We start from the raw sequence: 27,920 nt of genomic DNA, 5'->3' as shown, positions 1-27,920 counted from the left end.
CTCTGCGGCAGGAACGCCCACACATAGCCTGTCCACAGCGGGGGTGCTCTTCCGAGGGTATACCTGCAGGGAGCAGACAATAAAATGAATCAACCAACCAGCAAGAGGAAAGGAGAGAAAGAAGGCGAGAAGGTGGGAGGCAATGGGAGTGTGGGAAGCAGACAGTGAGAAAGATAGCAAAGAGGATGGCATGAGAAAATATGGAGCGATAGGCCAGAGCAGCAGGGAGGAAGTGAGATGGAAGAAGCAGGTGGAAAAAAGAGAGAGAGAGTGTGAGAGAACGCGAAGGAAACAAATTTTAACAAGAAGGGATAATTTGCAACATTTAGAGTGAGCCAGATGGGAAAAGCTATTAAAAAAAAGTTAGACACTTGTGCAGAGGAGAGAGGGAGAGGACATAAAAATGAGTATTTGTGGCTGCAGTGACAGCATTCATGAGCAAATCTGTCTTGACTTTGAGTACCACTTGAGCAACCTCAATAACCATCAACACACTGTCACTAGATGACCAGCATTTTATTTTATGCACGGACAGCGCATTCGGCCACATTCACTGGCCTCGAAATACAGTGTGACGACCTTGGTGAAAAAGCACGCCATCTTTTCTGTTAAAGAAGTCTTAAACCCAGTTTAATAAGACCGCTCAACACAAATTGTCAATTAAATGGAAGATTAAACGACCTCATCATTTTTGGAGAACGGCTGCTTGCATCAAGGAGTTCTTGGGTTGAATCTTAATTGTGAAATTACATTTAGCTCATACAACAACATCCTCGATTGAAAAACAAAACTGATGTCAAGGTGTAAAAATCTGCAGTTCTTCAAATGGCCACTTGAGGCTTATTCCCCAAAAATGAAAACTTGACAGCAAACTAATGATACAGATTTACAGCAGCTTTACAAAAGAAATACAGATAATTTGCTGGTTAGTAAAAACTGTAAGGCAGTTGTTCTCAAACTTTCAAAATCTGAAAAAAATTCCCAAACCACAAAATATATTTGAACTAATAATTCACATTAAAAAAATAATACAAATTAAATTTTTGCTAGATAAAGTCAGCAAATTAGCCTTCAGCAGACCCTTTTTGGTTGCTTTCTGTACCTAAAAACAATTTTGCTTAATTTGGTTTCTTTCTCTTTTTTTTCAAACAAATTGAGAACACATGGTTATATTATAACCAGAGGTCTATGAGTAAAGGTAAGGAATAATTAAGAGTGTGAAGAGATAGCGAAACGCTGAATAAGTAGTGAACACTGATATATTTTTACTGTTTAATTATTAAGACCTAAAAGTATATTTTCCTTTGGGGGTGGTTAGCTGAGTTACCAGTTAGAGTTACAGGCGGAGACCTTTTTTTCAGGTTCACTGGTTGTAGACAATAATGAACCTGTTGTTCAGTTTCTAAAGTGAGTATCAGTGTTGCCAACTCCTGATTAAGGAAAATCGCTATTGGCTGTCCTAAAAGTTGCAAGAAGTCGCTAATTTGCATAATTGGTCATGCTAATATAATTGTAACCTACGTTGTTGGAGAGAGAAATAACATCGTGGAAGAGACAAAGTGAGTAAAAAACGTCCTAAATGCATTTAGAATTTATTTAGAACTACAAATTAAATTTATTTTAGCAATTATTGTTCTTTTTAATGTCACAATTCCAACCTTGCTCCTTTATCCGGGCTTGGACCGGCAAAAGTGACCCGAAATAGGCACTCTGGTGGAGTTACTTTGTGTGTGTGTGTGTTTATAAGTAGTTTTAAACCTTGTGATCCACAAAACAGCATAACAGTAAAAGAAAAACTGACTGCGGTACAGTCAGTGCGAAAGCAGCGGCTTCGCTCATGCGCGATTCATTTGCAGTTTGGACGCACAGGTGTGAACGTCTTCTGCCCTGATAGCAGCTGGGGGAGGACTATCCTCCGCCCGTGAGCGCTTTGGAACAGGCGAGGTGCCCACGGCAGCACCCGCTGCTTGTTGAGAGTAAAAGTGATACCCGCTTTCACGTCAAAAAGTCGTCATAAATAAGTCTCCAATAACACCAGAAAAAGTCGCCAGATTTGTCGCTTTTTAGAAAAAAAGTTGCTAGGGGGGTCTGAAAACTCGCTAAATATAGCGACAAAGTCACTGAGTTGGCAACACTGGTGAGCATGTCTTTTAAGCCTGTTTGTGCTAGCCAAATTAGCTTCCCCTTTAGAAAACACTGACATGCTAACCAAGCTAGCCAGCGGTATCATTAAAACTCTCTTCTTGTCTAAATATGGTCCAGTCAAAAAAACAAACAAACAAGCAAACAAATAAGAGCAGAAAACATATTATATTAGAAATTGGCTTCAATGAGTAAAGAGATTATCTCTATACTTCTGTAGCTAAGAAATATTTAATAGTGTCGAGAGACAGTGGATAGAGAACTGCTAAGTAACTGATTAATATTGATACATTTTTAATGTTTAAATTATTAAGACCTAAAAGTATGGCTTGTTTTCAGCCACAGGTGGGAAGCATGTTTTTCAGGGTTTACTGGATCTAGACAAAAAGGAACTTGTTCTTCAATTTTTCAAGTGAGTACATTTGAATTGTGATCGTGGCTGAAGAGTTCGGAGTTCGCCTTGTAATTGGCTTGGACAGTCTCGGTCGTTCTGTCCTTGGGCAAGACACTTCACCCATTGCCTACTGGTGGTGGTCAGAGGGCCCGGTGGCGCCAGTGTCCGGCAGCCTCGCCTCTGTCAGTGCGCCCCAGGGTGGCTGAGGCTACAATGTAGCTTGCCATCACCAGTGTGTGAATGTGTGTGTGAATGGGTGGATGACTGGTTGTGTAAAGCGCTTTGGGGTCCTTAGGGACTAGTAAAAGCACTATACAAATACAGGCCATTTACCATTTACATTTCTAAGCCTGTTTATGCTAGCCAAAATTAGTGTCCCACTTAGTATAACACTGAATGGCTAACCAAGCTAGCCAGCAGAATCGTTAGCAACAGAAAAATGTCAAATGTGAGACATGAAGATAAACCAGTGGGTAAAGTGATAGATATGAACATCTTAGATAGGCTGTGATCTTACTTTAGTATTATTTTTTGGTGGCATACTTGCTGAAACTAACATATGGTTTAGATATAAGCTCTGGCTAGTTAAACCTCCTTTATGCTATGCTGAGGACTCCACCAATGCCTAAAGGTAATATATAGTGTTTTAGATATGCATTGTTCTATTATATTTGCCATATAATTGCTTTGTTTGTCTGTTAGCTTCACTAAACTAACATATTTTAGCTTTAATTGTAGGTGGAATATTTGATTATAATTGGGTAGGCAGAGGAGACTTTTTTTGGCGTTATCCTGCTTTAAGATATTGTTGTTGCTGTATGGGGAGGAAAAAAATAACCAGTATATTTAATATATATTTAATGTTTAACATCTCATCGCAATCAATGCCTGTCCAAACCAAGACAGACCATTTGATTGACCACACAAGTTCCAATCAGAACTAGAATCATATCTTCAACAATGCAGAACAAAAAAATTTCTTGTAATTGGATTGTGAGTCAGCATCATGTCGAGGCTGTGTGGTTACACTTTCAATAAAAAGGTGGCTTCCCATAGATTTACTTTCATCTTTTTTCTGACAAATGCAAAATATAGAAACATCTACTTCAAATGAAAATGTTTTGTTAAATTCTAAACAAAAATCATGAACATCCAACAAAATTAAGCATTTATTTTGGTGCCCTTCTACTTTGAAGGCTACATATGGGTTGTGTATGCTTTCAATGTGACTTGGAATCAGTGTTGCTTTGTTCTCATGTGGAAAGACAAGACAAGGCCTTTGTTCTTACTGGAGAGTGTGACAGTTTAAGATATTTAGCATTCAAAATCAAGGACAGCACTGTGCCCTTTTGAGTTAAGAGTGTCTGTTTTGGTTTCATAAAAGCTGAAAAAAGACTTCTCTGTGAGTGTTGTGCATGGTTATGTTCTCGTATTGGAGAGCTGCACTGGAACAAAAACGTGTTGCTAAATTTTTGTTAGTATGAATGTTACATTTCTTGGTATTTTAAAACTTTGTATCCGAAGTAAATGCGAATTTCAGTCTGCCATTTAAGTCTGACAAACAATGACATTACATTTATTACACAGTTGGCACATCAAAAGCATCTGATAAAAGCAGGAGTAGCACAGATCCATCATTTTTCCAGCACCATCTGGCAGCTGCACTCAGTATTTATCAATCTGGATTACATATACTACCTTTCAGTGATAGTTTTAGGTGCTAAAGCTACATCAAAGCGAGAGATATATGTATGGAGGAAGGCAATTAAAGGATAATTCCCCTCTGGCTCGAGTACCGCTGCAGCTGTCATGATAAGCAGACCGACATCTAATCAGATGAGACGGCTTTGAAAATAGGATGTCGGCACCTAAAAAGCTAAAATACAGATTTAGGTTTTAACATCTCAAGTCTTGAGTTTCAAATGCTGCATTTCCGGCTAAACCATGTACACTTACGGTCCTTTTTCTTTTTTAAACAGTACTGCAGATCATGACTCACAGTGCAAAGGTTCACATTTTTTGACACCTTTTACCTTCACAGCCCTGTTAAAAGAACGTGTACCCTTCGATCTCACCACTCTTCACGTCTTGAACAAGTACAAACTTCTGGAAATGACAGTGAACTCATTAAGAAGCCAGTTTGAGATGATTTGAACTTTGGTAAATGGTTTTTATCCTGCTGGAAGCAGCCATCACAAGATGGTACAGGCTTGTAAAGGGATGGACCTGGTCAGTAGCGGTTTTTGATACAGGCGACACGGGCGGTTGCCCGGGGCAGCATCGTGGTGGGGGGCGGCATCATGGGCATCGGTAAAAAAAAAAAAAAAAAAATTGCTCGTACTCATGCTGCCCCGACGTCATGCCAGCGTATATTGGGAATAGCATAGGCACCGATCGGTTTTCTATCGCCCATTTTCTGGGAGTAAGGGCGCCCTCCGTTTGCGAGGTGCGCCTGCTGCTTGGCGGGGGATTCTCTGGCTGGCTGGAGCAGCATCTAATAACCAACTTGCAAAATAAAACAAAATAAAATCAAACCAACAAACACGAAAACACCAGACATCATGATACAGACTTATAATTTGCGCCGATGTTTTTTCGAAATTCTATAAAGTGAGCGCGAGAGCCCTCGGTGCACCTGCTCGCTGCTGAAGTCAAAGTAAACTTTATTGTCATGTCCGCTACATACAGTCCAGTATATAGAGAGACGAGATGACGAGGCTCCAGTTACAGCAGTGCAAGTAAACAAACAATAAATATAAGAAGAGTAAGAAAATAAATATACACTTTAGGACTCGGGGTAAAGGGATCAATAACAATTTAAAATTTATAATTTACAGTTTGATGATTTAAAGTCTCACACACAACCCGTCGAAAGGGGAGGGGGGCGGCTGCTTCCAAATAGAGCACATTTCATTCATAATGTTGTAAATCCAAGCCCATTATGTGTTCATGATCTGAATCCTGGGTTGTGTGAAATCCCAGAAATACACCTTAGACAGGGTCAATCTGTGAACTAAGGTGTAGGTCTGTTAGGTTATGTTGTGGTGATCCTCGGGTTGGGGGATGGGTGTTCATACTGCAGTGCAAAATTAAAACCAATGGAAGATGGACAAAAAAGTTCAAAGCCATCAGGTGCTCAGTTTAGAAAAAAGAGAAAAGTAGAGGAGGCGAAACGAGAAACGGGGGGGGCAGCAGAGGGAGTGTTCGCCCAGGGCGCCAAACAGGCTAGGACCGCCACTGGACATGGTCAGCAAGAACATTCAGGTTGACTGCGACATTTAAACAATGCTTAACTGGTACTAAGAGACCCAAAGCACACCATTACACAACATTTTTCCAATCTCCTATAGTCCAATTTTGGTGAATTGTAGCCTCAGTGCATTTCTTGCCCATTCTCGTGCTTATGTTGAAACTTCAGCTGGTTGTCTTCACCACGCCAACATGCCTAAAGGTACTGAGGGTAATGAGCTTGGTTTGTAAGAGGAGTAAAAGAGGCCTAAAAAGATCCCTTCCCTGCGCCTCAACCCCCTAACATCTTGTGTCAGGTGGTCTCAATAAGTCACGTGATAGGGTGAGGTAAGGTCTCACCATGGTTTTACTTGAAATAATGATGATAATGACCCACGCCATTTTTCACACCTTGTCTTATGTGATGAGGCACATGACCAATAGTGGGTCATTGACTCTCCTAACGGACAGCTCCCACTAGGGTTTAAATACCTGGGACTCTGCACCATTTGGTTTTAGAACTGAAGAAGCTTCTCGGATGAGAGGTGAAATTCTTCAAATAACTTAAAGAAGTCCAGTCGCTTACTTTCCAAGCTCCTTAGACCAGTGTTTCCCAACCACTGTGCTGCGGCACATAGGTGTGCCGTGAGAAATGATCAGGTGTGCTGTGGAAGATTATCTGGTTCCACCTGATTAGTACTCTAAGCGATCAGCTTGAGTAACAGGCTGAATAATGACATTCTCTTCCACTAGAGATGATAAAGACGAAGAAGACAACGCAGCGATAAATATTTGATAGATAAATATTTGAAAAGAAACAATAGTCAATCTGACCTGGGTCCTGGAGAAAATTCCTACACCGATGAAGGCCCTAGCATGAGTAGTGGTCAGAAGAAAGCAAAAAAGGTATACTGGGGACAAACCGAACTAATTCTGCTATACCTGGTGCAAGGGGGAAAATGATCAACATGCTTTTTGTGACAGGTTTGTTTGGTGGTGTGTGGTGTGATTTTTCTAATGTGAAATATGTGCCGTGGCTCCTAAAACTGTAACTCTATAAACTGTATTTATTACAACCTTATTTAGTATAGTTCCAACAAGCCCCCCCCCCACTCAATGTGCAATATCACTGATCACACTCTCAATGCACCTGCTAGTTAGATGGCATGTATGTGTATGTATATAGATGTAAGCATGTATGTGGAAATATGTATGTGTATGTATGTACGGATGCATATATGTATGTATGTGCGTGTATGTTTGCAGGTGTATATATAACTTGTACATATCTTTCTTGTGTAAATGTACAATTTGTCTGTTATTGTGTAAATACTTAAGCTATTGTGGACTTCACACACATGGAGAAATGCCAAACTGCCTTTCATTGTTCCTGTAACAGTGACAATAAAAAGCTATTCTATTCTATTCTATTCTAAAGGTTGGGAAACACTGCCTTAGACTACAATGACCTGGATGACTGAGAACCTACACAGACTTAAAGGCACTGAGTTACTGCCATGCCTGATTAACTGGTGTGAGTCTAAAAAATTTAAATTATTAACACGATGCAAATGGAGTCACAAGCAGGCTCTAGTTTGCCTTTTAAGATGAAATTTAAGAAAGGGAAAACTGCCAGAAAATATACTTTTTGGAAAAAAGCTGAAAAACCTCAAAATCACTTAAGTCGAGTCTGGTAATCACTCAAAAATGGGTAAATAGGTTTTAGGCTAATGAACAGTTGAATCTATGTATAAATGTTTTTGTAGACAAATGTACGCCCTCTCTAAATGTAAAACCAAGAGCTCTTGCCAAAGGAGTCTCATTTGAACGACTTAAATGCCCTCAATACACATTAGCACATTAGCACACTTGTAGTATGCCAAGGTGCCACTCATCACTCATTCTCCTTAATCCAAACAGCTGTCACAAGGTTCCTTGAAACTTTCCCTGTCATCTCAGTGAGTGACTGGAAGGTTAAACTGACAGCACTGGGCCTGGAAAATGCTCACAGACGGACACACTTCCATCGATTATGGTGTCGACGCTAATGCAGCAGCTAAGTGGAGGCTACCAGGTGGGGCGCATAGCAAAACGCTCCTGTTTAGTGCAGCAGGATAAGGAAGGGGAGGAGCAGGTATCTGACAGATGATTGATGGCCTGTCGATCGCTTCAGAGGCATGCTCAGATTTATGACAGGACCCAGCCTGTGGCACATGGCCACCAAAGCCATGTGCTCATTGATCATTTTATTATCTACACCCCCCCAATGGATGGGGCACAGCTGTGGAGGGAGTCAATGAGGGCACTGCAGGAAGAATCCTGATGCCTTCTGCCAATGCTCCGCTGTGTTTGTGTGGCGATGGGCCACTGTGTCTCATCTCGTAGACGTGCTGTCAACTGCGAACGTGCACATGAGTAATAACTGAAGTGCTTGTCGACAGCAGACTATTTCAGCCAAACCGAGTGAATACTTTCATACTGTTTGAAAGGCACATTTGCAACAATGATTTTAAGAACTTTAAAGACGTTAGCTCTACAACTCTTAGCTGAACAACTAGCATTCCTACAACCCGGCCCAACTTTTTGCCTTTGAAGATGATTTGTAATACATTACCCATCCAACTGTTTTGTTCAGTAATTACCCTAGGGAGTGTGGCGCACAACTGTGTTTCGTGAGCAACGAGTGAGAGATTAAGTATGGTGAGAATGAGCAGACCGAGGGAGTAAAGGAGCGAAGAGAGGTGGTAAGAAGCAAAAGGCTGTTAGATCGTCCAGCTGTCGGCACTGGAGCTGCAAAGCAGGCTGCTGTGGTGACACTTCCTGCTGCCACGCTGCCCGCAGGGAGGGAACATCTGCCAATGGATGAGACGTTAATCTTGGTGGTGTTGAGGCTCGCACCGCCACAGTATGCTCAGTCTCACACACACCGAGGGAAGGAGGGCCAGAGCTACATAGGAGCGCACACCCTTTCCACCTCTAAAAGTGTAATCTTGTTTGGTTCTTGTGCCCACTTATGATGTTTGTGATAGCGCACAGCTGCAGGCTACCAACCTGTCTTTCCCATTTGGCCTGGAAAAGAATATTGCTCGAGCACATGAAGGGAGTAAACTTCGCCCACACACGTCCACATATTCAGGTGAACTAAAGTATTTGAGTACAATGATGCATAATGATTCAGAAATATAGGTATTGAGTGTTGCAAAAAGTATTGTAGGTGGACTACACAATTTTCCACATATAAAAAAGTAAACATTAACATAATCTATAGCAGTAAGTCATAAAATAAGAAGCCGAGGACATGCAGAGGGCAGGGTGAATTTATCAGGTTGCAAGAAAAGGTGAGAGGTTACAGGATGAAGGTCCATCATCAAACCAAATTTCTTCTTTGAGTATTATTAGTTATGCAATTAATGACATATAAGGAAAAAGAGAGATCATTATTATTATTCTGAGAGTTTATTATTCAACATTTCAGTTCAAATCTTTGCACTCAATATCCCAAGTACAATCTTCATGAGTACCCTGTTATTGTAAAACCAACCAAGCTCATTTTGACCCCAATATAAAATAATTGAAACACAAAACTAGCAACTCCAGAGATCTAATCTCTCCAGCAGGTCCTGGGTCTGCGTTACAAGCCTGTAACACCTCACCTAGGAGGTTCCCAGGAGGCATCCTGGTCAGATGGCTAAACCATCTCAACTGGATCCTTTTCATGCAGAGGAGTAGCGGCTCTGCTCTGAATGACCGAGCTCCTGTAAGGCCGAGCCCAGATGCCCTCCCGAGGAAACTTGCTTCCGCTGCTGAAATCCACGATCTCATTCATTCGGTCACTACTCAGAGCCCACGGCCACAGGTGAGGGTAGGAATGAAGCTTCATTGGTAAATTGACAGCTTCACCGTCACGGTTAGCTCACTCTTCACCAAAACAGGCCAGTACAATATCAGCATCACTGCCAAGGCGGCACCAGTCTGTCTGCCAATCTCCCACACCACTCTCCCCACTCACGAACAAAGCACAAGACAAACTCCATCACTTGGGGCAGCAACTCATTCCTGACCCAGAGCGGCCACTCTACTCTTTTCCAGCTAAGAACCACGGCCCTGAACTTAGAGTTGCTAATTCTCATCCCACCTGCTTCACTCTTGGCTGCAAACAGCCTCAGTGCAGGCTGCTGGAGATCACGGTTCGATGAAGCCAAAAGAAACACATCATCTGTAAAAAGCAGAGACAAGATACCCAAACTCTTCGCCCTCCACCTAGAGTTTCTTGGCTGCGCCTAGATATTCTGTCCATAAATATTATGAACAGAATCAGTGGCAGAGGTCAACTTTCTCAGATACAGTAGATCCAGCTGCATCTCAAATGTGACATCATATTTACTAAACGTTACCTTTACAAGGCAAGAGAATTTTAAGCAGGTTTAAAGATAAAAGACATTTTAAGACAGTTTGACCTTATTTGACTTTGAAAAAGAGGTCATTGGTCCTCATTCCCTGTATGCCTGCATGTTGTCAATGCAACAATGGCAGTAAGAAACAGTTTTCAATAGCTCGATCAAGCATTATTGCCACTGTGACCTTCAAATTAATCTTTTGACCTTGAAGGAAGGATCAGAGGTCACAGGTGACGTGACTTGAATCTTTATACATGACTTTCTATAGGTTAACACAGCACACTTGTAAGACTCATAGTTTCTCATTTTTAAGGCTTTTTGTTAATTTTCTACCAATAAATTGTTAAGTTGACCTTGAAGACATCGGTGGATGTCGGGCAAATTTGAATGGGCTGTTAAAACGACCCCACTCTCCACCCCTACAAAGTTTTATCAGAATTCATTCAAAACCTTTCGAGTTATCATGTTTTCAGGCAGAATAATGACATGCAAACACTGAAAACATAACCTCCATGGCGGGGTAAATTTGTGGGGAACAAACTGACTGACAAAAGTGATAAAATATTGGAACAATTTAAAAAAAAAACAACTCAGATATTACAAAAAGAAAAAAAAATACAGGCCCCAGTTGGTAAGATGAGGCTTAAACACAATTACACTTTTTACAAAGAGGCGATGGAACAAAATTAAATCAAGTACGAGCAAGAACAGAATGGAAAAAACCTCACTGAAAATGTATAAAGCACCAAAGCTGGATACCTTAGTGAGGTCACAGATCCTCAGAAGGTCGCTCCGGGCTTCGCCTTCATACACCCGCCTTCGTTCCCTGGCAACATCGATATCCTCTTCCTCCGCAGGCAGCCACTTCCCTGAAATAAGTCTAGCAGAGAGAGTCAAACACAGTTGGCATAATACGCTTCATTAAAATTAACACGAACTCGCGGGACAAATTATGTTGGTCAAAGTTTAAGCTCAATGAAACAATCTCTGCAATTTTCATAAATAGATGAAGCCACGGGCATTAGTTCCTATGGCAACCTCGCTTTTAGAGTACAAAACACTACAAAAAAAGAGTGGAAAAAAAGAAAGAAAGACATAATTGGTTTGAATTTGGTAAAACACATTTGCAGAGCAACAGATGTTTCATATAAAGTCAATATAGAGCGTATTACTAATCCTAACAGCTGCGAACAAGAGAGAATTTGTTTATCTGACAAAACACAAGGAAGAGTTGTTTTTTTCTTTTTGTTTTTTTGTTTTAAAGTTTCTTACAGTCACCTTGGTTTGCAGAAGAATTTATACTGGATGAGGATTGTAACGGCAAACATGACAATTCCCTGGATGGACATGGCACAAAGGTTCTTGCCCACCATTTCCCAGCTCAGCGGGTTCTTGAAACGGTCCTCCCCTGATAAGAAAATTAGCAGACGCACACAGGAGAAAAGCAGGTAATTACACAGATTATTTCCACGTGTCACGTCACAGTAACTTCCAACCCTTAACAGCGAGCCCCGAGGATGAGTTAACGGACACGCTGTCAAAACAAAAGGGAAATAAGCAGATGTGTTTTCGTTCACGGACAGCCAAATGTGTCTTTGTCAGACGCTGGTGTTGCTGAGACGCATTTGTTGGTGAAAGGCGGCAGTTTAAAAAGCCACTTAGCCTTTGCATAATAATAAAAAAAATAAATGCTGTCACCTATGTCATGGGAAGAAATTGCTGACATCCTGTACTTTTCATGTTGAAGCCATATTTGTATTTTTTGGCTAATGAACATGCAAGTAAAGTAAACCGTTGACAGCCCAGCACTCTAACCATTATCATATCTGCTCTCTTTCCCTCTCCCTCACGGCTTCTACAGCCCTTTAGGCCAAGGGTGGGGCGGGGGTGGGGGGTGCAAAGGAGACAAGAAAAACGAAAAGAGCTTTCAGTCTCATTCTTGGGTAAATAGCCCCTTTCCACACTAGCCTTTTTAAGTTGTGATTGCTTTTCTCTTCCTTCTCTCCAACCGCCGCCGCAAATGATTCCTCAAACCGCTATTTCCTGCTCCATCTCTCCACAGATAAGACCCCTTTTTCCTCTTGCATGTGCCTCTTTGCTTCTTGATGACCTCCTCAATACTGGCTCCACCTCCACAAGCACCATTACACTGTTTTTTTCCCTATCCTGTCTAAATTTAACTCATGCAGAGTGTGCAGCTGTAGTGGACACTAGGGAGGTGCGTTTCTGGTCAAATATTGGAGAACTAACGTTTAGAACGAAATAGCATCGTATCAGTGGAGAAACGGGTGGAATACGAGACACAGGGCCATATAAATGCTCCTTTGTGGGCTATTATTATTATATTTTTGGATGGCGTGTACATTTCTAGCAATATTTTATGGTATTCCAATAACTTAAAGGCTCCAGTCATTTGCCAGTGTAACAGAGAACAGAGCAGTGTGGTGGGCGACTGTGATGCAGAAACGGGTTATGCAAATGTTTCGTTGCAAAGATCCACAGAACATTTATTCTGGCTGTTTTCAGAGCAGCACGCGGTGCAGTTGCGTTTGTTGTTGTTTACTAAAAGACAACGGCGAGGTTTGCAAGTAAAATGGAAGAAATCTGCGGCGCAAGTTGCTCTAAATATTTTAAGAGGCACAAAGTATAGGAGAGCAGGATGGAAATTTATACAAGCGGTCCACTGTGATAAATTAGGTGCTGCAGCTGACTGCTGAGTGAGAGGAAACCGAGTCTGGTAAAATCGGTGGCACTTTGAGGCACCGGGGTGAGATAAGCATGTTTTAAAGGGTTTTATAAATATACCAGCGCTCTTTTTTTCTTCTTCTTTTTTTGCTAATCCGCTTTACACACTGAGCTAGCTTTCTCTGCCCATGCATTACCTGTACATGTCACTAACTTGTGTTTTTATTCTGTTGTGGTCTTTTTTCCCCTCCCTGTGCTCCCTCTCCTTCACCTTTCTGCAGATACGGTCTTCGTGTTTCTGATCTGCGGTTATTGGCCCTACCAACCTGCCCAGTGTTTATTGCCTGTTATTTCTCCAACACTCATCTTTTCTCACTCTGCTCTCCTCTCACCCCAACATGTGGAGGCAAGACAGCTGCCCCGACCTGAGTCTGGTTCAGATTTTATCCCGTTAAAAAGGAATGTCTGCCAAGCGTTTCCCAAAGAGGAGACTGATGCTTTTTCTCTCTCTCGCTGAAATGCTGTAAAGTATTGAGCTTACTATGCAAAGTACCCTTAGATGACATCCATTTAGAGCCAAATGAATCTAACCGGATGTAATCTAAGGGTACTTTGCACTAACTTGGACAAAATTTCTGTCATTTTGCCTCCGTACGCCATCACAGTGGATTTTAAATCAAATAAGATGTGATTGAAGCGCCGGCTTTCAGATTTAATTTGGTGGGTTTTGCAAAAAATTTATGTTAACTGTCATTTTTAGACATAATCCCCCATTTTCAGAGCCTCAAAATTAATTGTACAAGCTAGCATCTTTTCAAATATAAAGATTTTTTTTAATATTTCAATGAAAATGCTTTCCATACTGAGTCTCAAACTCATGCTGTGTGTCCTCCCTTGAGAAGCTCTGCTAAGGCCTTTACTGCAGCCGCCTTCAGTTGCTGCTGGTTTGCAGCTCTTTGCTGCATTCACGTTTACCTTCAGTAACTAAAACAGTATGCTCTGTTGGGTTGGGATCCAGTGAATGACTTTTCTACTTAAGAACATCCCATTTGTTCTGTGTGAAACTCTCGGGTTGGTTTTGGTCCATTTGCACTGAGAAGCAGTTTTGCAGCATTTGGCTGAATCTGAGCAGAGAGTACAGCCCTGTGCACTTCAGCCCATGTGTTCCCTCCACGTTTAACAGATGATACAGTATGCTACGGCTCGTCAGCTGCTCTTTCCTCTCTTTATTGTTTTCTCTTCGCATTATCCTCATTCGCATTCATTTTGTTTTCATTTGTCCAAAGGATTTTTTCCCCCAATTAATTAATCAATCAATCGAGTGTAACCAGTGGTTTGCATCTTGATTGTAGACTTTGACGATTGCATACCTAGCTCGTTGAGAGTGGTCTCAACTTAGCTGGATCTTGTGAAGGGAATTTTCTTAACTATGGAAAGATCATCCACTTTCTTCTGTGGTCTTTCGGGCCTTGTGGTGTTTCTGCTGGATTTTGGGGGTGTTTCAGCCTAATGATGGCCTCCCTTATTTACATCTATGTCCCTTTGGACCTCATATTAGAGTTCTAGGGAAAAGGCCTCACAAGACAATGAAATTTAAGCCACTAAAAATCAGGGACTGCATAAAAATAAGATTCCCGAACTGTTAATGCAGTACCTTTGCCAAACCCCTTGAATTAAACCTGAACGTCTGGCCTTCAATCACATCTTCATTGACCACTGTGGTGTCACTGTCCAAAAACACACGAACCCATTTCACATCTTAAAATCTAGCACTACTGTGTGAAACAGTTTAGTCCTTTCTGTATTCCATACTATGATATCATCCTCTCACCAAAGTTGCTGAAGAGTGTGGCCGTTGCCTGGTTCTTGGCCATGTCAATCAGCCCTCTGCCCAGACAGAAGTGTGGGAATATCAGCAGCACCTGCTTCACTATGTTGTTGATGTGGGTGATATTCTGTTGAGAAAAATGCACACAGACACACAGGATACACATTAGTGGCACGAGGACGTTTTGGATATTTAAACCCTGACTGGGAATTGCACAGTTACAAGCTCAATATGTTGACAATTCTAGGCCTGAATCAGCAGAGCCAGAGTGAGAGCTTTGGAAAATAGCTTGAAGCTCCCTGATGCAAGTGCACATAATTAGCAAACATCCTGCGCTGTGCTTGCACGCTGAGCGCGGGTGTATTGCGGTGCACCAAATAGCATGCCGAGGGAACTCGGTGCATCAAGGTTCATCTACCTTCTCGATGCTGGAATTTAGGAGACGTAAGGGAACGTACCGTGTGATCTCTGGGGAGGAGCACGTACAGTAGAGCTCAGTATGTGCAAACACAAACAGATGAGTTGATGCTCAGGGAAGCAGATGCTCATCCTTAAAATCATAACTAAAGCTAAAGGAAACACCCAGACACCAAAGAGTCACAGGTGGGAGGAAGAAAAGCACAGGTACTCTGTCTTCTTTTGGTTCTTCTGATAAAGCATACCACCACAACAACAAAAAGACAGAAACACAAACCCAAAGCATATTGTTTCAGTGTTTCACAAGGCATAGGCAGAAATAAAGTCTTATCTTGACAGCGTATTTCCACAAAACAACTTTTTTTCCTTTCTCAAATTGTACAGTTCCTTTCTCTCCACATTTGACCTGCTGGTGGTTAGAACACTGACAGCTTAATAAAGTACAAAAGCAACAATTAATTCAATTAAGACACAGCGGACCAGGCTGTAACGGACTGGCACAAGCGAGGAAGGAAGTACAGGAGAGGGGGTAAAACAGGAGAAGGCAGAGCAAAAGGGCAACATATTACTGTGGCTTCACAACCGAGTTCATGCATTATGCATAGTGCTCTATTGCTGCATAGTCTTCAAAGCTCTTGCATACATGGATAGAGACTACAAATTCATCATTTCTGTTTTCTGGGCGAGCCTGCGAGATTAGGTGGGGCGGCGGCAGAGGTGCGATTTGTTAAAGCTGTGTGCAAGATTTCCAAATGATGGCCATTATTGTCACAGAATTTATTCATGCATGCGTGTAACAGCTCTGTGAAATTAGTTTCAGTGACTAAGCTTTCAATTGGCAGTTACAATGCGAGTGTGAGGCCTTATGAGTCTGCCAGCCTTAATAAAAAGCCAGATTTAAAGATATTTCAGTCTGCACTTTTACTGGATGTCAGCTTATTGTGTAAATGCAAGTAAAACATGACACTTTTTAAATAAGACAACATACTCTGTCAGATATTAGCAGGTGGGGAGTGAGACCGTAATCGAGGGGGAAAGGCAGACAAAGAAAATAAATAAATAAATAAAACTGTTGACAAGACTTTGTTTTCTCCCAAGGAGGTGTGGGGGCACATTTAGCCTGTGCACATTAAGAATACATATGGTGCTGCTGCTGTATATCTGCCTTGCTTTAGTAACTTACAGGCGTCCTCAAGCTAGCTCCTTCCTGCCTTCATACTAAGCTAACCACATGCTGCTTCCATATTCAGCAGACAGATGTATTACTGATCCTATCTAGCTTTTGCACTCTTGCTTTCACTGCTTCTCCTTATCCCTGTGATCATTGGAGCCAGGAACAAATCTGATCACAAAGGGGACAAAGATACTAGTGTACAGTAGCTCCAAATATAGCTAAAGATCTGCGGCCATGCTAAAGAGAAAGTACACTCTGTGTCAGTTCTAAGGTTTGATGTATCAGGGCTTAAAATCATGCAAATGCAACCTCGGATGAACTACAAAACATGACATATACACAGCCATTCTTCATTTAACAAAAACTCCACCCTCACTGCTTCTATATGAGTTTAGAGGTTTGGCTCTCCAATTACTGCTTAATGGAGACTGAGGGGGAATAAACTGTGAAGCACGGTGGTGGAGGGGTGATGATTTGGGCTTGTTTTACAGCCACAGGACTGCAAAACAAATGTCTTCCAAATGTGAGACCATCGGTCTGCAAAAGCTTGGCTGAAACTGGATCATTTAGCAGGACAAAGATTCCAATCGAATCTACAACAGAGTGAAAATGTGTCGCAAAGGATATCTACAACCATAGGTGTACTTTTCTTTTTCCCATGACTATATGGGGATACTTTGTATGAAAGGTCCTTGTCATTGATAAAAATAAAATGGAATAGTAATAAAACACTAAGATTTTTACTGTATAATAATTCTCGCAACAAGAAATGACGAGCAACAATCCAACTTACAAACTTACACACTACAATAAGTGTTTGCTGGCCTAGTTCTCTCGGGCAGATCCAAGACCGTGATGAAAAGGTCTCATTGATCACGATGTCGACGCAAACCTTTAGACGTCTTTAGATGTTCAGCAGCAATTCATCATTTCTTTTATCTACACTTATACATTTGCTTGAGGACAGGAGGGTAAGAAGAGCTGCAATAACAATGCATATTCAACAAAAATTGGTGCATCTTGTTACTGGTTACATTTTTTTGAACACTTGAACCCTGCTTACTAAGGAGAAAAATGGTTAAATGGTATCATTTAAATCACTAATTTATATTTGCGTATTAGTATTTTCTCTTTAGCCAATTACTTGATTGCCTTTACTGACAGTATATGGAGGAAAGATATACTTTACTGCAACAATTTGCTGTAGCAGAAAACAAGTTTACCCTCAAAGTTGAAACTAACGTTCTTTTCTTGGCGTTTGCAAACATATTTTTATCCCCCAGGATGTTCACAATGTATGTAACCACTCAAATGCAAGCATCGGGGGATTTGCTAAAGGCACCTCTATTCTTTACATTCAACACTAAGCCTAAACAGAGATAAGAAAGTCAAATAAATAAACAACAGCTATGACCTTGGCAGAGAGCAGCCCATCCATCTGGCAGAGGAATGCAAAAAGCAGCGAGACCTAATTTGAGATCGATACATGAAATAACATATCTCCTCCTGACTGGGTGTTCATCAAGGAGATCTAAGAGGTTCTTTGTCGAAGATGATAAAACGCCGGACAATTTCCCCCCTTGTGTTTGCGCTATGTGCCCATAAATCATTTTCAAATGGTTTTTAAAGGTGGTATTGTCTGCGCTGTGCTTATCTGACCCATATCCCTACACGTGCTTATTCCCACAGCGTGGCTTCATTCATAATGCTGCGAATCACAATGAAAGCAGACAAGCAGAGGATGTATGGCTCAAACAGCTGGGGAAGACATTTTTCAAGAGATGATATTCCTGTGGTTTTGAGATACTGTAGGAGTTCTGTCGTGAGCAATCGACTACATTAAACCTTTGCCTGTTTTAAACACAGCGTCGATAAATTCTTCTGGACTTAAAACAATGTACTCCAATTACACTACATGAGGTAAGCGGTACCTGGCCACGCCGCCACACCGATACATTTATCCTGGAAAAATCTATGGGTGCCTGCGGTTATCTCTTAGAGGCACGTGGTGGAAGTATTGACTCAGACAGCGCTTCAAGCGTACAAGGCAGGCTGGGATTGATGCAATCCACAGGGAGTTGGACAGTCCTGAGGGAAAGAAAATCTCCCATTGGTCTCAAGACAAAACTAGGGCACCAAGTCTATAACACTGCAGCGCTGCTTTCCCACTCTGCTACTCTTATTTTTTTTCCCTTCTTCCCATTTTCTCCCCTGGAAAAATGGTGCTATGCCCAAAAGGGATCTAGATTCACCCAGTGCTTGAAAAGAGAAAACAGACTGAAAGCCGGAAGCTTTACTTTTGAGCGACACTGTTTAAATATCGCCGCCGCCGCCGCAGAGGAGCCTGAAAGTGATGAGGCGCAGCTTTGAAATCGCAGAAGCTGCGAGAGGAGAAGGCTGGATAGAGCTGTCATGTGCAGGATCTGCCGTTTCTGTTGAACTGGAGCACGTCGGGGCACTGTCATATCTGCGCTAGCTAGTTTGTGAAGAGTCTGTTCCGGGGAGATATCAGCTCTGAACTGGAGGAGACATGGAAACCTGGAGAGCTGTAACATGTGAGTTGATTGATGTTGACCCGTCAGACTCTTATCGGCGGCGAAATCGGGTCAGATTAGCAGAATTATCTCGGACCTCCGTCCCCATCGAGTCTCAGAGAAACACGCTGCTCCTAATGCCTCAATCGAGCGAAATGGGCAGTAAATCCGTCCCTTTACACCGGCCCGTGGGCAAAGCGCTGTCCATTAAATTATCGGGAATGGCGCCCTTTATGAGTAATACGCTCCGCTAACGTCGCATCAATAAATAAAGAGAATGCAGACACAACAAAATGACCACAGTGACTTTCTTGGAGGAGAGACGCGCTCGTGAAAAATACAAATTGATGATGAATGTCGGCGATAATGAAATCACGATGCAAATGAGGCCGCCTCGTTAGGAGACAGGAAACATCCCATGCCATCACGGAGCGGGCGCCAGAAGATCAAGCAGGCAGGCGTGTCGGAGGGGGCAGACCGCGCAGAGGCAAGAGTCTTTGAGACGACATTACGCTGCGTCTGAAGTGGCAGATCGGGGATGTGGGAGACATTCTGATGAAGCGTCAGATGCAAACGCAGCTCGGCACCGCACCGTGCTCTTGTGTCTGTTGACAAGGGATGACTGATCAGCACGAGGCTAAAAATACGTGGTGAGGTGGGAAAAAACCAAATGAGAGAGCGGGCGATGCGTGGGAATCGTGCAAATAACAATTAAGGCTGCAAATGTGTTTGGACGTATTCAGATCAGAGAACAAACGAGAAAGATGTCAGAAAAGTAGAGAAATCGTTTAAAAAACTTGAGGTTGTTCTGTCTGAGTCCTGGCTGTTTGCACACATTGCGTATTCAGATATTTTCTTTTTTACGTAATTTATTTAAATTCTAATAAAACAGTACAATGACTGACAGTCTGTCTCTCTCCAAACCGAGCTCTGCATTTCTTATTTAGCTCGTTTTTGGTGTCTTTGTCTTTTCATTCCACTGAGACTGGAGCAGCTTGCAGTTAAAATGAACACTTGCTGAAAGATGGATGAGCAAAGTTCTCTGAAGACCCAATTCTCAGCAAACGATTTAACATTAAAAAGAATAGGCAAAATAATTCCTTTGAAAAATCCTCGAGAGGATAAAGGAAATATATTAAAAGTTATACCAGGTGGGCACACACCCCACCCACGCGCGTGAAAGCCTTTGCTTTGGAGAAAAAAATGGAAAAACACTGAGCGTTTATCTATGATTCAAGTCAATTAGCCATCCGCAGCTATAGCTTCTGCATAAATATCATTTTTATGGAGCCTGAAAGTCTGCGCCTGCTGTTTCACAGGAAGTGTGCCGCCTGTCGCGTTAAAAATGTGCATGCATGCATGTGTGTCTCCTACTTTTCCGTCTGCACAGACTCTGTATGCGCGTGTGAGCGTGTGGTGAGGGTGACACTTACATCATCATCGAAGAGCTCCATGATAAAGGTGGCCACGCTGCTGTTAATACCAATGAAGAGGTTGATGCAGGTCAGCACCACGTAAGCTGTGCTGGGCACGCTGAAGATGAAGGAGAACGGGTACATCATGGGCGTGATAGCCCAGCTTAAAAAAACAAAACACAAAACAAAGTAAAACAGTGTTACAAAATATAAAATATAGAAATTAAAATAACAAAGGTGATCTCCAGTGCGATCCATGCTCGTTAAACTCTCCGAGGGCAATTTGTATAACGGCAAATATCATGCTAGCAGCTACTGAATCCTTGCTATTTTCGATTCACAAATGCGGATTACCAGGTCAGCTGTGCCATTTGATGGCCTCCTCTGATCATTTGCATTTTCAGTAAGTGACCCATGAAAGCACTGCCAACTGAATGCTGCCCACGCTCGGCAGTCAGCGGTTCAAGCTCGGTATCACAAGCAGATCAAGTGAGGCACTGGTGTTGTGGTGCCACGGTGCAAACCCCTGTCATATAACCAGACCTTTGAATGTAATTTGAAAGTAACACGTTTTGATCTCATTACATTTACTCAAGTGCTGGAGTTTCAGTTTGACCTACTTCAGAGGCGTATGTGTAACTTTCTGATTCAGTTCTTTTTAGATTAGGAATCTTTGGAAACAGACTGCAGCCTCACTCTGAGAAGCACACAGACCTGTTTGTACGAGCTAAGCTACAGAGCATGTCTCCTTCACTATGTGCCATAGCTGTATCTGATATCCCTGCGGTGGTGTTCTTCCTGGATCATCAAAACCAATGTTGGTCCAGTTGCAACATTGCAAGTGACCAATCATCATCAATGTTACGATGTCATAGGTTTGCAGGGTGGAAAAAGCCGACCGATGTGGTTAGGGTCAGGGTCAGGGTTGGGGATTAGGACGTGATCATAGTTAGGCTTAGGGTTTGGTGTGTGTCACTTCCAATGACTAGTATTACTAACTTATTTGTGTGCACTGGTGCATCTTTCAATGGACGTAGTATAAGTATTACACAAAGTACAAACTATTGCGGAAAATGTATAAAATACGTTGTAATAAACGCACTGGATTGAATTGGAGATATGAATTAAAGATTAGTGGCATAAATGTCAGTTCTTCGATTACTCTGGCTTTGTGGGGCTTTTTGACACTGTCGCAGATAACTATTTACCCCTCGGACACCTAAAAGGAGAAACCCTTGTCCCCTTTTTCTGAACTGAATGGTTTCTGTCATACTTCAAGCCGGCTTTTAGGACAAAATGACTGGTTATGCAACAAAAGGGTAGTCTTTACCTGTACAGCTTACTACCTGCTAGAACCTGTTCAAATGGTCATCATACCACATATTTACTGACATTTCGTGAGGTGTCAAAACTCTTCATTAAGTGTATGGGGGAGGGGAAGTTGCCAAATGTCATCTTCATTTGGGAAAGTCTTAATAGTTCAAATGAACAAAGGAAGTGTAAGCAGCGTGGAAGTGAGCTAATGCTTCTTAGCTGGTGATTCTGAGGTAGTGCCAGATCACTTTTAAAGTTCTCCTACAGCGTGGAAAGGCTGGTTCAACAATGAATAACAACACAAACTTTGAAGGTAAACTTTAATCAAGTGTTAAAGTTGCACGTGTGAGTTGAACAGGTCTGTTGCTCCCTGTATTTTTTACCTCACAGAAAACAGGAGCTGCTGGTTTACTGAGTAATTTTTGCGTGATGGATTTTTATCCCTTTAACAAAAAAGTCACACGGTAACACAAACTAACTAATTTACCGAAGCAGCAGCAGTGGACAAACAAACTTTGAACTACTGGTAAACTACTGGTTTTGTTCATTGAGTGTGGTGGAGTGAAACAGCTTCACTTCCTCATCAGAAAGGTGACATCAGGTAAACAATGTAAGCGGTCTAAATGGACATTATGCACCCTTTTTAGGCAGTTAAATGGATTTTTGATGACTCCATCCGCAGCTGAACATGGCTTTAATTTCTGTGGTTGATCTCTAAAATGTAATATAATGACACGTTTCAGCTGGAAACAGCTTATTTAACCTTGACTGACTGACTGAAGTGAGTAGCTTCTCATTTCTTAAACAACCACGTAAAAAGACACATCCTGTGGTCGTGGAAAAGATGTTCTCTGTTTCAGAAGGGTCAGATTTAATGGTCTGTATCAAGCAAACAACACAATTCAGAAGTTTACTAAAACTATTAAAATTGGGTTAAACTATTCAACACAGTACAAAAGGCTGAAGGGACTCAAAGAAGAAATGTGAAAATCATGACTGATCATGATCAGAGGTCAAATTAATAGTTGAACTCGCAGCTAAGTAAAAGCATTTATACACACACAATGTAAAGAGAACTCCAGGGATCAGGACTAAACAGTTGTCTGGCCTTAAGAAAACCACTTATCAGTTTGGCTACTTGGGGAAAAAAAACAATTCAGTTCACCAGGGATGTTTAAAGGTTGGACTGTGGAGCGATGGAGAACAGTCATGTGGTCTGATGAGTCCAGATTTACCCTGTTCCTGAGTGCCGGGCACATCAGGTTAAGAAGAGAGGCGGGTGAAGTGATGCATCATCACGCCTCGTGCTTACAGTAAAAGCCTGATCTCAGGTTGCTTCAGTTGGTCAAGGTTCAGCAACATTATCTCCTCAAAAACGCAGTCAGCTAACTACCTGCATTTACTGATCGACCAGAGTTTCTCCATTAATGAATTTCTTCTTCTTTCCGACGGCGTGGACATGTTCCAAGATGATAATGCCAGGATTTATCGGGCTCAAATTGTGAAAGATGGGTTCAGTGAAAGTAAAACGTCCTTTTCACAGATGGATCGACCACCACAGCGGAGACCTCACCTTAACCCCACTGAGATCTTAATCCCTTTACGTTGTCACGGCAAACCTCTAACGTGCCGTCATCGGAGCTAAAGGTAGGGCAACAAAATATTACAGTGCGTACCAAGAACTTACATTTCAGCCAATACCTGCACTACTATGACAGCTTTCTATTGTGGATACCTGAAGTGTTCAGAAGTCAATCAATGAATATTAAAAGACAGCCCATCCCAGAAATCTGGGCACGCCATAATTCTCTGAGCTACTCTGAAATATGTCATTTACTCACCCATAAAAAATAAGCAAGAGGATCAAAGCCGGCAGGTTAGGAGGGGAAACATAGGCTTTTTGTTGGAAGGCGAGGAAGATCACAATCACGATGAAGCAGGGGACGATGTAGTTACACTGTAAACACAAACACACACGTCAAAATAAAGCACAGGCTTAAAAAAGTCACTCTTTAGGGTGGTTACGACTCCATTAAAGCGTTATGACTTTTTTTTTTTTTTACGCCAACTGAAAGACCGTGTAATTATAAAATGTGTAGATGACTTTTTAATTAGCGAATGTATCCGGCTTTAGTTTTCTAATTAATCCAGTGAATAACAGCCATCTGATTCTCGTGTGTTTGAAGCAAGCGGTCGCTCAGTGACACGCTGAATTGGATGCATGTACAATGGCTCTATAAAATTTTGATCTAAGACTAATATTTATCCAACGATTGTTTAAATCCATTCAACTTCAAATCAAACCAGACAGCACGCTTTTTACTAGCCGACTTTTTTTCCCCCTACAGAAGTAAACAAACATAACTGATGATGCTATTATTATATAATCACCCTTCGGATTAATATCCCCCCTGGCGAATAAATGGAATACTGCAGATAATAGACATACAATGTATCAGGTTACAATGCTACATGTTTATTACAGAAAAAGTTTAGACTGAAATATTAAAGAGCTTTCAGACTAGATTCACTGTAATATCCTTATTGTTGATAGAGCGTGCATGGTAATGCGGGGAGCTTCGGGCAAGAATCATTAGACAGGCTCCTTAGGTGCATTTGTCTTCCACCCAGACAGCATTTATCCACCATAATGATGAGTGTCCTGATGCAATTTCTTTACCAAAGGTACCTGATGAAATGTTTACTTCCATTATGCCTCGGGGAAACTGCCGGTAAGCCTGTTGAGCATAACCAGCAGGGGCAGCTGCTGTCGATAATTACGCCTCAGCCAATAACTGTCTCAGGTGAAGCTTTTCCCAGTAGCCAGCAGTGTCAAAGCTACATTGTCAATTACAGTGGATGGATATTTTTACATTTAGCCTTAGGTGGGCAAAAAAAGGCCCAAAGTAGTATATTACAAGGGTAGTATAAAATAAAGCAGGCGAAAACTGCTGGGGTGAATCACATTATAGCATATATTACACAGTATTTACCTGGCTTTAATGGGTCAGGTAACAGAGCCGAAGCTTCAGAAAGAGAGAATATTTGAGGCGCAGACACAGCTGTCAGATAAAGCTGGTACTTACCATGTCCCAGGCAAAATTGGCCAACCAGTAGACAGCTGGGTTTACTCCACTGACAAATTGCAGATGCTTGGCTTTGTTCACCCTCTCTTGGATTAGGAAGAGGACAAAGCTGGCAGGGATGAAGGACATGGCAAAGATAACGCAGATGGACACCACGACGTCAGTGGAGGTTGTGGCCCTGTAATTGAAGAGGACACAGCATAGAAAAAGTTGACTGGCGAGCTATTAGGGGTCTTCCAGGGCAAAAGAAAGTGGATATTAAACTTTGTCCATGGGGCTAAATATAAAGTTTGATTCTGAGGTGATGTAGACTACGTTGGCTTTAAAAATATATGGAGCACACAAAGAAAATCATTAGAATTTACATTCTGTCTACTATCACAGGCTGTATATAAAAGATGGACACAGCTACCGTGACCCTTTAGTTTTAAACTCTTTTAGTTTCATGTTCATGTTGAGCTTAGGATTGTGACTGTCACCATCTTAGTGTTTTTAAAGAGACTTGATGATCTGACTGAGAAACTGAGGGACATAAAATAGGACTGTGTCGGCCTCCGCCTGCACAGGTCCGCAGACAGACCTCCTGAGATTATAGACAAGCAAGGGACTATAAACCTATCAGGAACATATACAGGGAGTGCAGAATTATTAGGCAAGTTGTATTTTTGAGGAATAATTTTATTATTGAACAACAACCATGTTCTCAATGAACCCAAAAAACTCATTAATATCAAAGCTGAATGTTTTTGGAAGTAGTTTTTAGTTTTAGCTATTTTAGGGGGATATCTGTGTGTGCAGGTGACTATTACTGTGCATAATTATTAGGCAACTTAACAAAAAACAAATATATACCCATTTCAATTATTTATGTTTACCAGTGAAACCAATATAACATCTCCACATTCACAAATATACATTTCTGACATTCAAAAACAAAACAAAAACAAATCAGCGACCAATATAGCCACCTTTCTTTGCAAGGACACTCAAAAGCCTGCCATCCATGGATTCTGTCAGTGTTTTGATCTGTTCACCATCAGCATTGCGTGCAGCAGCAACCACAGCCTCCCAGACACTGTTCAGAGAGGTGTACTGTTTTCCCTCCTTGTAAATCTCACATCTGGGGGCGCTCCGTCTCTGGGCTGGGGCCCGGGCCGGGCCTCGGGGGCTTGGGTCCTGGTTGGTGTGTTGCCGGGGTTGTGGGCGGGTGGGTGCATGGGGGCCCGGCCCTGGAGCAGGGTGCCGCCGGTGCGTCGAGCCGCCTGGGGGGCTCTTCAACTGGTGGGGGGGATGGTCACATCTTGCAGGAGCTTTCTTCTCTTCAGGAACTCTCTGCAGGAGGGGGAGATACAGGAGAGGTGGAGGAAGATCTCAGCCTGGGCGTTTACTGTCTTATGTAGTCTGGAAGAAGAGTGGATGGTGGGGTGGGTGCAGTTTTCTCTGTGGTGGGGTTGGGTGGACTGTCCAGGGCTCTGTGGAGCCGGAGGGCGCTACTGCACTGGGCCCCGGTCTGATGGGCCTGGGCCCCCCTTCCCTGGCGGGTCGCGGAGGGTGGGAGTGCCTACTGGGGTCAGCGGGGGAGCTGGCCCCAGGGAGGGGTTACCTGCCCCTCCCTTCCTTCCCTCCCCATCTCCAGCTGCCTCCCTCTTCCCGCTCCTCCACAACCATCCACGCATGCAGGGCCTTGGAGTGGGGGTATGTCACCAGGGTGCAGAGGAGGCTACCCCCCCCCTGTCCCCTTCTGGCTGCCTCTGCCTCAATTTTATCCCACAACTTAGACATTCACATTATTCACACTCTCATTACACATACATATAGGATCTTGGGGGTGGGCACAATCACGGAGTCCAAATTACCATCAGGGTGTACACCTCACCCCTGACGTCGTTGCTCACCTCTCAATTTTAAATACACTTAGTCATTGAGGGCTAGCAGGAGGGACTATGCGCTTACCTGCTGCTCCTTGGCAGGTAGCTCCATGCCCTCCTGGGTTTTAATTGCACCTTAGAACACATATGCATCAACACTACAATGAGCGGGTGGAGGGAGGTTTGGAGTCTTCTCTCACCCCCATTCTCTGCGGCCTGCTGGAGCGGGAGGGCTAGTAGGAGGAGTGGGCCATCCGACTGCGGTCTGGGGTGTGGGGCCTCCCTGCTGCTGCGGAGTCGGGGCGGTCTGCCTCTCCCCACCGCAGGGAAAAGGGTAACACCACCTGGGTCTGGGTGCAATTCCCCCCTCCAGGGGCAAGGGTACCTAGACCCGGTTTGTAGAGTACGCTTGGGGAGTGTGATCGTGTGTACAGCGTCTCTTTATGTCTGTCTCCACGTTGGTTGAGTGTGGAGTGAGTGCATATGAGAGCATGAGGGTGGGAATGGATGTTTGTGTCTGTGTGTGCCTGTATGTCTGTGTCTATATGTCAGGTTGGGTATCAGACGCCACCTCTCTGGGGACACCTCAGGCCCTCCAAGGTTTGGAGGCCTATCTCCACCCACCACCACTTCCCCCGCCGGTGGCGGACTCCCTCAGGTGTCGGTGTGTTGGTGGTTCTTTGTGTCTGGGGGTGGGCGTCCGGGTACACACCGGCTCACTCCTTGGCGGCCGCTTGTCGGGGCCTGGGGCCTGGGGCTCGCTCGGGCCCCTTTGGAGGTGGGGTGCCCCCGGCCTCTCGGCCTGGGGCTCGGTCACTCAGGCACAGCTGGGGGCCGGCGGAGCTCACGGGCGCGTCACTGCAACTCCCCCTGACTTCTGCTCCGCGGCTGCTGAGTGAGCCCTCATCTGGGACTCTCCTCAGCTCTTTCTGGGACAGTGGCGCGGCTGCCCCTCTGTTGGTCTTCCTTGATCTCTTGTGTTCTGGGGGCCTCTGGATGTCTGGAGTTTTGATCTCCTCCATACCCGCTTCACACCCTGGAGGACGGGGCTGTGGCCCCCCCACACTCCCTAGCAGATCATTACATGGAGAAACCTTTGGAATGCAAGCATGCTGATCCACACAGGTATGCACACATGGGTATTCACAGACGCGGACTACAGCTTTCTTGGCTGCTGCCTCAAAGCACACTGTGCGCTGTCTATCTTGCGTGCTGCACAATATCGTTTATTATTTAGTAAATATCGATATCTATGACTAGCTAGTTTATTGTGATGGTGCTTTGTTTTCTCTATTATTATGTTGCTCTTTGTTGTTTGCTGTCTCCTCTGTTTGTTTTTTTTTTTCTCCATACAGGTGACCCAGGAGTTCTTTTTTTTTTTTTCTCTCTCTCTTCCCCCCCCTTCTCACCATCTCTTCTCCCCTTTGGTTTTCTTTCT

The 27,920-nt window shown here is 43.0% G+C and overlaps 1 protein-coding gene across 5 annotated transcripts in view; it reads right to left on the bottom strand.

Moving 5' to 3' along the window:
* The window catches only part of LOC309703378 (phospholipid-transporting ATPase ABCA1), a 233,889-nt gene that overhangs the window by 28,647 nt on the left and 177,322 nt on the right, over positions 1-27,920 (bottom strand). For all 5 annotated transcript variants that reach the window (XM_082528159.1, XM_082528160.1, XM_082528157.1 and 2 more), the window contains 7 exons: positions 24,615-24,792; positions 23,370-23,485; positions 20,233-20,377; positions 14,678-14,801; positions 11,440-11,569; positions 10,921-11,041; positions 1-63 (listed from right to left, as the gene is read on the bottom strand). In XM_082528159.1, coding sequence (XP_082384285.1) covers positions 1-63; positions 10,921-11,041; positions 11,440-11,569; positions 14,678-14,801; positions 20,233-20,377; positions 23,370-23,485; positions 24,615-24,792 — 877 coding nt within the window. The remainder of the gene's footprint in view (positions 64-10,920; positions 11,042-11,439; positions 11,570-14,677; positions 14,802-20,232; positions 20,378-23,369; positions 23,486-24,614; positions 24,793-27,920) is intronic.

Source organism: Aulonocara stuartgranti, assembly GCF_965226115.1.
Source record: "Aulonocara stuartgranti genome assembly, chromosome: 3".
Lineage (NCBI taxonomy): Eukaryota > Metazoa > Chordata > Actinopteri > Cichliformes > Cichlidae > Aulonocara > Aulonocara stuartgranti.
The sequence above is the reverse complement of the archived record's forward strand: the minus strand, read 5'-3'. Positions and strand labels throughout refer to the sequence as shown.